Below are 12,099 nucleotides of genomic sequence, written 5' to 3' on the forward strand. Positions count from 1 at the left end.
GTCCTTGTGCGACAGCGGTGAGGACGTGCGGTTTTCTCCTTGTTAGGGCTCTCTGTAATCTCAGGTAGGTGTTCCTGCTCCGGCAGGGCGACTGGACTAGAGGATCCTTCGAGGTCCCTTCCAATCCCCAACATTCTGTGATTCTGTGATTCTTCTGCTTGGTGGTGTTAAAGGCTCTTCCCTCCCCGAAGCAGGCTCATAAATTGGCGTCCTGTTCCCGAGCGGGCTAGATGGACTGGTTGCCGGTGCTGACTTGGCTGGGCTGCCAAGGAAATTTTCCTTACTACCAAGGAAATTTTACTTACTACTAAGAAAATCAGTTGCAGTGGTCTCTTCTTGCTGTGGTAGTCTTGCCTATGAAATGTCTCGCCAGGGCTATCCTGCTTATTACACATATATGCAGACAACCAGTGGAAAATCCTATTGTTGCCTCCCTGGTTTTCAGCAAACTAGAAGAGCTTATTTGTCTTACAGTAATGATGTTTGATATTCTTGGGGTTTGAGCACAAGAATTCTTTTAGTGTTATAGCTAAGCCTGTTGGTATTCATTAGTGCAGCATGTTAGTAATTTCTTTACTTACTTTCATTGTCGACCATGGCATTTGCCAGTCAAAAAGAGCACAGATAGGCCTAGTTGGGAGGCAAGCAGGAATTACCTTTAAGGCCTATTCTTTACATTTTCATTTGGCTCTTGAATGCTTACAACTGACTGGAGCTTATAGCTGAACTTAATCTTGTAGCAGTCTTGAGGAAAAAATGGCAGACGTGCATAGTTGTGTGCACCAGGAACATTTATTTCTCTTGATGACAGGATTTGCATCATGCTTAACGTGCTTTTCACCCTGCTAGATGGTGCCATCTGCAGGTCTTGTTCCCATGACTTCAGTGCAAGTAGTCATTTCAGAAAGAAGGAAGGAAATATAAATTGAATTGCCTGTGCTGGACAAAGCTTGTTTTGTATTGAATGTGAACATTTTATTAATGTAATACTTAAGAACAGAATAAGTGAGATTACAGTTTTACACAGATGTGTTTAAGTTTATTTGATTGTTATGTACAGAACCTGCATGTAACAGTGTAAACAATGTGTGATTTAATGTCAATTAATGTGTGTGTGGTTATTTGTATCTTAGCAAAATATTTCTATCCTGTCCTGCATTGAGGACTCTTGACATTGTGAATCTTTGCTTGAACTGAGCAGCTCATCCATGTGAATTCATTGCAGGGTGAAAATTAACTTTAAACAGTTTCAAAAATAGTAAAGAGGAACATTTCAGTGGATTTCAACATTGAATTGTCCATTCAGTATTTGGACAAAACAGCTTTAAAAAAACCCAAACCAACTCTTTCAGAGTTGTCTTTTTTTACTGTATGGAATTGTAAGTGTTTTGATTTATCAGGTGCTATCAGTAGGTTTGTGCAACAGTCTATGTAGGACAGCAGAATTTTTTGTCTTGTACCTAAAGTAGCAATAACAGTATTTGAAGAAAAAGTAGCCATTTGGGAACAAAAAAACCCCAAAAAAACAAAAAAATCCATGGTGTTAATGAAATCTCTGCACCTACTGACTCCAGAGTGTTAATTGTAATTATATATTAACTGTAATGCGACCTTGTACCAATGGAACAGCTGTTTATTGACAAACCTTTGCTTTGAAAACATAGGTGCAGTTCACCATGTGGCCCACGGAAAGTTAATTTGAATTTGCCTGTTATGTGTAATTTAAGTTTGGGGGTAGGTAAGGGGTTTTTCCCTGTGTTAGAGCTTCTTTTGAGTTTGTTTGTTTGTTTACGTCCATTTTTCTTTAACCCCTTGCAGCCTATACCGATTTACAGTCAGTGTTTTGATTTGCAGCCTGTGTTCAGTTTTTGTCCTGTTTCACATTCTTAAAAGCCTAGAATGCATATCTAGCATTAGTTTAGTGAGTTTGGTTGGATTTTGCTGAACAGAACTACTGGATAATTTTTTAAGAAAAGACATGTAGTACTTTCTAAACATTTAGATACAAGATGAATAAATTCTGAAATCTCCCTCATACAGGATGTTACCAAGCTGACGCCTCTGTCGCCAGAAGTCATCAGCAGACAAGCAACAATTAATATAGGTAAAAAACTTCTGAAAAAGAGGGGTGCATTAATGTGACTCTGGTCCTCATGCAGTAGCATACGGTACCTATGTGAGAACACTTTTAAGAAGTACTTAGTGAAACAAACAGTAATATAGATATAGTGGGGTTCTTATACATTTTATGAAGGTGCAGGAAGAGACTTGTCGAACCCTTTTAACTTGAAAAGCACCAATTTTACTTCAAGAACACTGTTGAATGAAGTGGAGAATAGTTGCTAAAGCAAAGTTTATTTTACCTTAAAAATAAGCATTGAAATGAGTTCCATGAAAACACAAAGATCTGTCCGTTGGGAGCTCAATTTAGGATCTTGTTTGTTTAAACAAAAATGATGATGAAACCCATACATGCTTCTGATGGGACCTCTGGACTTACTAGCTACGGAGAGTTTGGGGTAATTATGTGTTGTTAGTAATGGAACATTGCATGAAATTAAACAATGGTTTATTGACAAATATTTGCTTTTAAAACTTAGGTACAATTGGCCATGTAGCCCATGGGAAGTCGACAGTAGTCAAAGCCATATCTGGAGTTCATACTGTCAGGTTTAAAAATGAACTGGAAAGAAATATCACGATCAAGCTGGGTTATGCCAATGCAAAGGTGAGTCACTACTGTAAATCTAGCAAATATGTTGCTCGTGTATTTCACTGTGGATTTAAGCTTAGGAGTAACTAACCCTTGATGAATTAAACTTTTTCTCAATTTTAAAAAATTTTTTACAGATTTACAAGCTGGATGACCCAAGCTGTTCCCGGCCAGAGTGCTACCGATCCTGTGGAAGTAGCACCCCAGATGAGTTCCCTACAGATATTCCTGGCACCAAAGGGAACTTTAAACTAGTCAGGTAACTACTGTAAAGTAAATGGTATAAATTGTGTTTGCTTCCTTTTACATAACTGAAAGTAGTCAGGATTGAGCTGCAAGCTCAATGAACAGACCACATGCTCTTAGATGCTGGGTACACCTGATCTAAGGTCTCATCTGAACTGCCTTGTTTTTATTAGTTGTGATGCACAGTCCATGGTAGAGCACAACTGTGTCTTCTGTCCTCGGGTATTTGCAGGACTCTGAAGTGGATTTTTTCTGCTATTAACACAAGTGCATTTTAAAGCCACTAGAATGAGAGCTGATGTGGAGCTCACAAACACATCTTTAAAATGATTTTCTGGAGGGTGACCTTTGTTAAACTTTTTCTTCCTGAAGTCAGAAAAGTTTTCAAAGTTCTCAGGGTGAATATGTGAAAGCCTGATGCTTAATGTGAGCTCAGGGCTCTCACTGGAGGCCAAGTGTCCTTTATTTATTTCATTTCTAAGAGAGCACAGCGTGGTTGTTCCGCACGCACAGTAATCGCAGCAGCTGTTACCTGGGTCTTCAGAGGCATCGCTGAAATGGGAGTGGTCACAAAGGCTGTTGTGCGACAAGTGTCCTAGTTCGTGCTTATGTATAAAATACAGGTAGTGCTGTAATCACCTATTTCCTGCCTTTCCTCAGATTCCCAGTAAAACACTTGTTCCACCAGTAACCTCTCTTGGAGGGTGACAGTCATGCAGCTATTGTTAAACTGTTGGTTAAAAGATTTGGATTCTTTATCTTACCGTTTATTTGCTTTTAGCAGATTTTTGACATTGTCAGCAAAGAAGCAAGTTAGTCCTTTGCTTTTTGGTGGCATGCTGCTGGGAAAAAAGGATTCCTCACTGTATAGGTTCAGGCAAGAGTGTAGTGAATTGACTATTATGGTCTGCACAATAAAATCATAAGGTTGGAACTAAGAGCTGTAGCATTGTCTCTGTAGATAAATCTTTGAAGTGAAGTGCAATTATAACTGCGTAATTAAAGACATAATTTTCTAAAAGTGGAGAACGGGAGATGTCGTTTAAAAGAGATAAGAGAAATCCTGTGTAGTGTTTGTTGTTGTGTTTGTTTTGTTTTTATTCTGGTGCATTTAAATCGAGTCTAGTTTACAAGTAAGTTTGTGAAATATTCAAGCAGTACCTAATATGGATACATGGCATTGAAATCTTAAAACTCAGAAGTATTCAGTAGCTGTTCAGTATTCTTTGTGTTCTTTTAGAACTTTTTTGAAAAATTACTTCTTAGCATCTGTCCTGAAATGTTTGTCCATCTGTCTGTTTTAAGGGTGCTTTTAACTTTTGTGTCTGGGTAGCCACTCACATAAATCAATCAAAGAAATTGTTGCCAAGTGGTTTTTGGACTTCTTTTTAACCTTCTTCTACAACAGGCATGTCTCTTTTGTGGATTGTCCTGGCCATGATATTTTGATGGCTACTATGTTGAACGGTGCAGCAGTAATGGATGCAGCTTTACTGTTGATAGGTAATGTTGGCTACACAAAAGTAGAGCACTGGTTTTTAATACAATGAAGCAACTTTATATGGGTTTTAAATTTTATTGGGGTGGGCAATTAAAACAAGTGAATGCTTTTGAGATGTGTTTAAGAAAATAAAGTGTTGCTACAATGAAAATGTACCCTAAGAAGCTGTTTTTTCTAATCATCACTGTATATACTCACCAGTCTGGTAGCTGGCCCAATTGATAGGAGGTTAGTTAGGTAAGATGAAACCTTGTAGTGGTATAGTACTGTAAAATTTATATCGTTTTATGGAAATATGTTAGCTTACAGGTACATTTTGAGCTTCAGTTTGATTTAAATACGTAGCTTTAGCTATACAGGAGAGTCCACAAACATCAGTACAAACAGTAAACCCCGATGAATATGGACAAAATCAAGGTACAGGAGACTTATCTTGATTTAGACAATTTTTGATCTGTTTTGCAAACAATGGGAAGTCAGTAAAACTAACTTTTATATGTCTATAGAACAATTTAGTGCTCTACAGCGATGAATAGCTATTATGTTACCTGCATAGGGCATGTCAACAAACTAGAACAACAGCTTCAGATATTGTAGTTTAAATAGTCTGAGATAGCTGATAAGCTGTCATTTCTCCTGCCTGTTTAGATCTAGAAAATGTGATAGACCAAAATTCGAGTGAGATTAGCCACCATAATGGCACATCAGGCCAAAGTTGACTTCTTTGGTGGCTGAAATCCAAAGTATACTGATAACTGCCCTATTCACATGCTTCATGTATTTACTGTATGTTACAGAGTTTGGGAATCTTGGCATTTTTACGGCTTTGGTGACAAGAAAAACATAATATTTTAAGATATTTCTTGAAAGGTGCATTATCCACTATGCTACAGTCAGTACTGAGATGTCTAAAGTCCTAAAGAAGGGAGTAAGTCAAGTAGACTGTGAATTAGATAGAAGTTAGCCGTGAATTTATTTGGAAATTTTAAGTGTGTGTTTGTTGGGAGCACGTAGAATGGGGGAACCACTCTGGCAGCCTTCCATCTGTCATGTATTGTGTGGATGCTAAAGCCAGCAGTTCTGGGGAGGTGTAGGTGCTTATTAACTTGGGTGTTTCACATGGAGCTTACTGAGAGCTGTTGGTCTTTTTTATAAAGATACAATGGGAAGTAGATGTCCTAACTGTAGGAGTTTTGTCTGTCTTTATAGTTTCTATATTGCAGTCACTTTTCTTCTTTCAGCTGGTAATGAGTCATGCCCTCAACCCCAGACCTCAGAACATCTAGCTGCTATAGAAATCATGAAACTGAAACACATTTTGATTCTACAGAATAAGATTGATTTGGTGAAGGAGAGCCAGGCTAAAGAACAGTATGAACAGATTCTTGCATTTGTGCAAGGTAAGTTTTCAACAGCAGAAATCCAGTTAGTGGTGGAAATTCTTCTGTGTTGGGACATAGACATAGTGCTTTTCTGTATGTTTATAGAAAAGCTGCTGCTCTTACTTAGACAACGCTGGTCTACACAGTCTGATAATCTAAAAATAGACCTTTGGAGTTGTGCTTCTTACCTGTTTCTGACTGCTTATGTACAGTGGTTTTATGGCTGTTTGTTGTAGTTCTTGATGTAAAACTAAAAGCAATAGCTGGTGCCTAGTAGCTTTCACTGAATTTATGGCTTCTTCTTGGTGTTATCTCTTCTTGGATTGTTTCTTTGCTAGAGACTGTACGGTGATTTTAATGCATTGCAGGAGAGAATGAAGCAGTACTTGTTAGGGGCACTTTGTAGGTATAAATATGGGAGTTCTAATTGGAAAAGATTGGTCTTTCATCTCTCTCATCCTACTATGTCCATACAGTTCTGCTCAACTTTAGCCCAGTGCTTTGAGTTTCATCTTTTCAAGGAGCTTTCACTGTTTTCCCTGCTTATCTGCTTTAGCTGGGGTATGTGAGAAGCTGCAGAGCTAGACGGTCACCGTCAGAAGTAGCCAGTGCGTCTGGTTGGGTTTTTTAGGGGGGATTTTTGATGGGGGTTTGTGTGGGTTTTGTTGTTATTGTTTTGGGGGTTTTTTTAGTTCAGAATTACTGCCTTGCCTAAGCTGTTCATAAAAGCTATGTCAGAGTGGCTTGATGTGTAAATTTAGAGTTCTTTGTGAGAACTGGAGATACCACAAGAAACATAGGTATAATTAAAATAGTAATATTTAACAAGCCTCAATAACTAAATAAATCCTTCCATAAAATTAGGATTTTTCTAAAATATGTATTTATATTGCAGAACTTAGATCATTAAATTTATAGGAATTTTAATTAATCATAGTGAAATCTGACTGTAAAATTAATACAAGTGTATCAAATACTGAGATATCTGATCTGTCTGAGGAAATTATCTTATGAATATTTCTAATCACGGTATAAGAAGTGAATTCTCCCTGAGAGCAGAAGCTTTATCTTGCACAATCTTCAGAGAGCGACTGTGAAGCTCTTCAGTAGGCTGTTATCCAGGCAACGTGACTGCCTCAGGGTAGGACTGGCTGATTTGAGCTAAAATGTTGAAGGGAGGGGTAAATGCTCTGATATTCACTGCTTTGGGAAATACATATAAAATGTGCCTTGAAATTAATTATTATTTTTAACAATGACAGAACACTTGGTCTTGTTGTTGTAAATACTATATTAAGGTTTAATGTCGAACTTGGATTTTGTTTTAGGTACAGTTGCAGAAGGAGCTCCAATAATTCCGATCTCAGCACAGCTGAAATACAACATTGAGGTAGTTTGCGAGTATATAGTGAAGAAAATCCCAGTCCCTTTGCGAGACTTCACATCTGAACCAAGGCTTATTGGTATGTAAGTGCTTAGGTCTGGAGTTTTGTGGCTAGCCATTTATTACAGTTATCTATATTTGGAATAGCATGTTGCTGAATGCTCTAAAGAGGTAGGTTTAAAAGCAGCATTTAGTGCACTCTTATTTTAAAACTTGCATATTTTCTGAGAGCTGTATCATTTGTTCATAGTTAATTACTATTAAATCTATTTGAGGTAATTGCTAGTTTTTGTGTATGTTGTACGTGTGTGACAGCACTAAAATGCAATAAAGATGAGAAAGTTATCTGTGTCTTAAAACATTGCTTTAGTTGCTATGAATTTAAGTTTGATTTAACCAAGTACTGACACACTGTTGAATTTGAAAATTAAATTATCTCCATGAAAATCTTACAGGTAGCCTGGTTAGATTTTCTGTGTTAGAGTCCTATCTCCTGAAAGTCTCAGTTGTTGTCCAGCATATTTTAAAACTCAGTTCCACTAAATGAATCAGGTTTTTTTTGCTTCCCCTCACCGCCCCCCAATAATGGGAGACCTACAAAATATACATTCAGAATGCATAAGAATTGACGATATTAAGACAAGATTTTTTTAATACAGTTGATCGTTGCTTTCTTTTTCAGATACAGATACTTAACTTAATTTTTGCTGTGCAGAAGCAGTTTTAAAAGTCATTTATGTATATGAACAGCTTAAATGGTTTTGAGAACAAAATAAATGATATAGTTACAATTTCAGAATAAAATACTCATCATATTTTAGTGTTATCCCTGAATTATATTTTTATATTATTTATAAATATGAGTATACCTTAGTAAGAAGAGGGAAGCAAAGTTGCTAAAGAAAGGCACTAAATCTTTAAAATGTGATCCTAAATATAAACTTGGTTACTGTCTGTTCTTTTCAGTAATTAGATCTTTTGATGTCAACAAACCTGGCTGTGAAGTTGATGACCTTAAGGGGGGTGTAGCTGGTGGCAGTATTCTAAAGGGTGTTTTAAAGGTAACCTCTTCCCTCTCTTGTCTGGAGATTTGTAATTATAATGATGAGTAGAGTTTTTGCATGTTTAGTGCGAAATAAATCTATATAATTTAATGTTTTTTTTAAACTAGAATACAGTCAGGTGGCACCTATCCTTTCTGTCTGAGCCTAATTTTTACTTTCCTGTTTCAAAATACCAGAATGAGAAACATGTGTTAACATGTGTTAAGATCATAGTCTTAACTTTTGCTAATAATGATACTGGTTTAATTGCTTACAAAAATTAAGGGAGCTAATTTTTTTTTTCTTTCCTACCACTTTTACTTACTGAATTATTGGGGGAAAAGAGGAGAGCAAAAGAACTTTAAAAGTACCTCTGAAGTGTGTGTGTGGGTTCCCACAGGTCCCATTTCCCCATTTAAGTATTCTGTATATTTGATTTTTTTATTTTCCTTGTGGGATTCCATCAATAGATAGAAACTTTAAAAGTTGCTCCGTTAAAATGGAAAGCAAACTACGTCTTTGAGCATTTATACAATCTGCATTTTCTTTATCTTGCAGTTTATTGATGCTGAACAGTTGCACCAATTGAGTTAACTCAATTTTTCTCAATGCTGCAACATTTCTAAATGAAATGTAATTTTTTTAAAAAATTAAACACTGGATTTATTGCTGATAAATATCCTTTGCTAAAGCAGTTTTGTAAATTGTATTGAAGAGAAAGTCAGTTGCTCCATTGCCTATAAGATACAGAGCTTTCAATATTGTTCAGTTTGCAGTAAACAGTACAACAGAAGTCCTGGAAGTTCTACAGCAGACCAGAAACAAGGACTTGTATAAATAGTGGATCTTGGAATAAGAAGGTCTTATCTGTGACTCGTAGTTGCTTTATGTTCCTGTGAAACAACCAGTTAATTGCTTTTTCACTTTTGTCATTAGGTGGGCCAGGAAATTGAGGTCCGGCCTGGTATTGTGTCCAAGGACAGTGAAGGAAAACTCATGTGCAAGCCAATCTTTTCCAAAATAGTGTCACTCTTTGCTGAACACAATGATCTACAATATGCTGCTCCAGGAGGTCTTATAGGTAAGAATATTCTTTTACAAAAACATTTATTTCTTCATGCTCATTGAAAATACTTGGTTTCACTTAACAGTGAGTTTCAGTGTAGAAAACCAAAAGGCTATGAGCAATTTCAAATAATACATATCTGTAGGAAGAGACAGAGAGACAACACGGGTGTGAAAATTAGATATTCAGTAAATAAAAATTTTCCTGAATGTCACTGACCAACTCAGATTAACTTGCATTGTTAATTGTACTGGCTTTAACAGCAGAATATTTCTTCATCTGGTGAGACAGAGCTCAGTCTTGCTGACATTGTGAAAGTGCTGTCTGGGTAGCAGGGAATTCCCAGTACATTCTCAGTTTGTTGTTTTCAGATCTCCTTCAGATGTTTTAATATGTAAATGTGATGGCTGCCTTTCAGTTACTCCTTGTGACTCCTTGTTGTGTTGTAGGTGTTGGAACTAAGATTGATCCCACGTTGTGTCGGGCTGACCGAATGGTAGGCCAAGTTCTTGGTGCCGTGGGAGCGCTGCCAGAGATATTTACAGAGCTAGAAATTTCCTATTTCTTGTTGAGACGACTATTAGGTGTGCGCACTGAAGGAGACAAGAAAGCTGCAAAGGTCTGTGTCCACTTTTTTCGGAAAGCACTGTAGGATTTTTTTCATAATTTCTTTTAACTTCTTGTGCTAAGTTGTATTGGTATGTAATTTTTTTAAATTCATGTAGTAATGTTGTCTCCCTGTTCATAGATGCTTGTCACAAAACTTACCTGTTTATTCAATATTATAGAAGAATATTTTTCAGAGGAGTAAGAATTCATATCAAAGTATCGTAAAATATTTATGTCTTGAAGTTAGATATTCTTCTAAACGTATTGGTAGTTGTTTTCCTTTGCTATCAGCCTAATATTTGTGCAATAATTAGTTTTATACACATACTGATATACTTCCTACTTACATGCTTTTTATAGTTCCTTTCTCTGAAGAACTTTTTAAAGTTAAGTATTTTTGAAACACTGTAGTTGAATAGAAACTGAACTTGATGCACAGCACAGCCTCATGTTCCGTGGTCCATTTTGCACAACTCAAACTAGAAGATGGTAGTTTTCCCTGGTAGCAGTAAAATCTATGAACACCTTCATGCAACAGTAAACTAAGTGCCTCAGCTGCCTCTCCATCCTGTGAAATGAATTATTTTTTGAGAAATCATTTTGATGTATGTAGGCATAAGGGCAAGGAGAATATCCAGATTACTTAAAAGAATGGTATAACATTCCAATTTGCAGCAATATCTGAGACTATTTTTGCTTTTAATACAGTATGTGCAGTCTTCAGGATGTTTTACAGAAGATGGCATGATATACTTTCTTGGGATTTCTCTACAACAAGAACCTGCAGTACTACATGCCCAACATGTTTACATATTTGTCCTTTCACAAGAATTAAAATATAAACTTCACCCACTGACTCTGTTGTGCATGGTTTGTGTGTGGGGATATTTGTATTTTTCTCGTTTCTCAGATACATCTATTTTTGTGGCAGCTAGGTAACAGGAGATGCTTAACATTGTCTGTACTATATTGGTTTGGTTTGGGTTTTTTTAAATACTAAAGCTTACATTTCAGTTTTGTATGTTTTCCTTCAGGTGCAAAAATTATCAAAGAATGAAGTTTTAATGGTAAACATAGGATCCCTGTCTACTGGAGGGAGAGTCAGTGCAGTAAAGGCTGATTTGGGGAAGATTGTGCTAACTAACCCAGTATGCACAGAAGTGGGAGAAAAAATTGCCCTGAGTCGAAGAGTTGAGAAACACTGGCGGTAAGTTGGTGCTGAATCGGTAGAGTCCCTGGTTGTTGTAACGTCAACAAAAAAATACACAGATCTGATTTTGTTCTAAAATATATGTCTGCTTTTAAAATTCCTCTGGATTCTCCTAATGCATTGACACCATCATTGTGGGATGCTTCATTCCATTTCTAGCCTCTTTTAAAAGAAGCACTATAGTGGGTAGGTATTTCTTGCTTAACAGACAGAGAAACATCTGAGGCTCACAGTTTGTGGCCAGAACAGCCGTGCTGTAATCGAGCTAAGAGCAGGCTGTCTCGACAGCGCGGTGTGGAAGTTCTAGTAATGCCAAGCCAAAGCCTGTCTTTATACACACCTAAGTCAGCCATGTTCAGCCTGTGGAGCTGTATGTGTCTTCTTGTGCAACCTTGAAGTAATAGCAGGGGAGTGGAGGGGGACATCTAAAGTTCGAGTAGTTTATGTACGAAGAGTAGAGAGGAAAGAAAAAAGTATCGACGGGATTGACCCATTCGAATTACAAGTGTATAATGGCCGACTGCATGGAAGCATCTGGGGGCTGAAAATGATGAGCAGAGTTGGTTCATGATTCATTTTTAAACTTGGTGCTGTACTTCCCTTTAGATGATTACTCATACTGTACCTATTACATGTTCCATAAGACTACATGAATTTAATGAGAACGTAAGGATATTTAGATTCGTTGTCCCTGCACAGCTCTTATAGTATGAGGAGAAAGTATAAGGGAACATAGTCATTCATACAAGAGGTCCCTACTGTACAAAAAATAACCAAGCTTTAACTATCCATGGATGTGTGTTTCTTTTTCAGGTCAGCAGGGAAGCCTAGATCAGAATTCAGTGCTTGCTGTTTCAGAGCTAGCTGACAAATTAGGGAAGAGATTATTCCCTGGGAGAAAAAACAAACCAACCAAAAACCCCCCAAAACCAAATAAACACCCCC

General features: G+C 37.1%; 1 protein-coding gene across 1 annotated transcript in view; it reads left to right on the forward strand.

The window, feature by feature from the left end:
* Window positions 1–2,040: 2,040 nt before the first annotated feature.
* Window positions 2,041–12,099, forward strand: part of LOC104528693 (eukaryotic translation initiation factor 2 subunit 3) — a gene marked incomplete at its 5' end in the record, with an annotated part of 11,924 nt that continues 1,865 nt past the window's right edge. The window contains 10 exons of the mRNA XM_010172774.1: window positions 2,041–2,104; window positions 2,601–2,728; window positions 2,851–2,972; window positions 4,368–4,462; window positions 5,702–5,860; window positions 7,171–7,305; window positions 8,193–8,287; window positions 9,206–9,350; window positions 9,785–9,954; window positions 10,979–11,151. Coding sequence (XP_010171076.1) covers window positions 2,041–2,104; window positions 2,601–2,728; window positions 2,851–2,972; window positions 4,368–4,462; window positions 5,702–5,860; window positions 7,171–7,305; window positions 8,193–8,287; window positions 9,206–9,350; window positions 9,785–9,954; window positions 10,979–11,151 — 1,286 coding nt within the window. The remainder of the gene's footprint in view (window positions 2,105–2,600; window positions 2,729–2,850; window positions 2,973–4,367; window positions 4,463–5,701; window positions 5,861–7,170; window positions 7,306–8,192; window positions 8,288–9,205; window positions 9,351–9,784; window positions 9,955–10,978; window positions 11,152–12,099) is intronic.

This window comes from Antrostomus carolinensis, unplaced genomic scaffold (assembly GCF_000700745.2).
Source record: "Antrostomus carolinensis isolate BGI_N321 unplaced genomic scaffold, ASM70074v2 scaffold28157, whole genome shotgun sequence".
NCBI classification, from domain to species: Eukaryota; Metazoa; Chordata; class Aves; order Caprimulgiformes; family Caprimulgidae; genus Antrostomus; species Antrostomus carolinensis.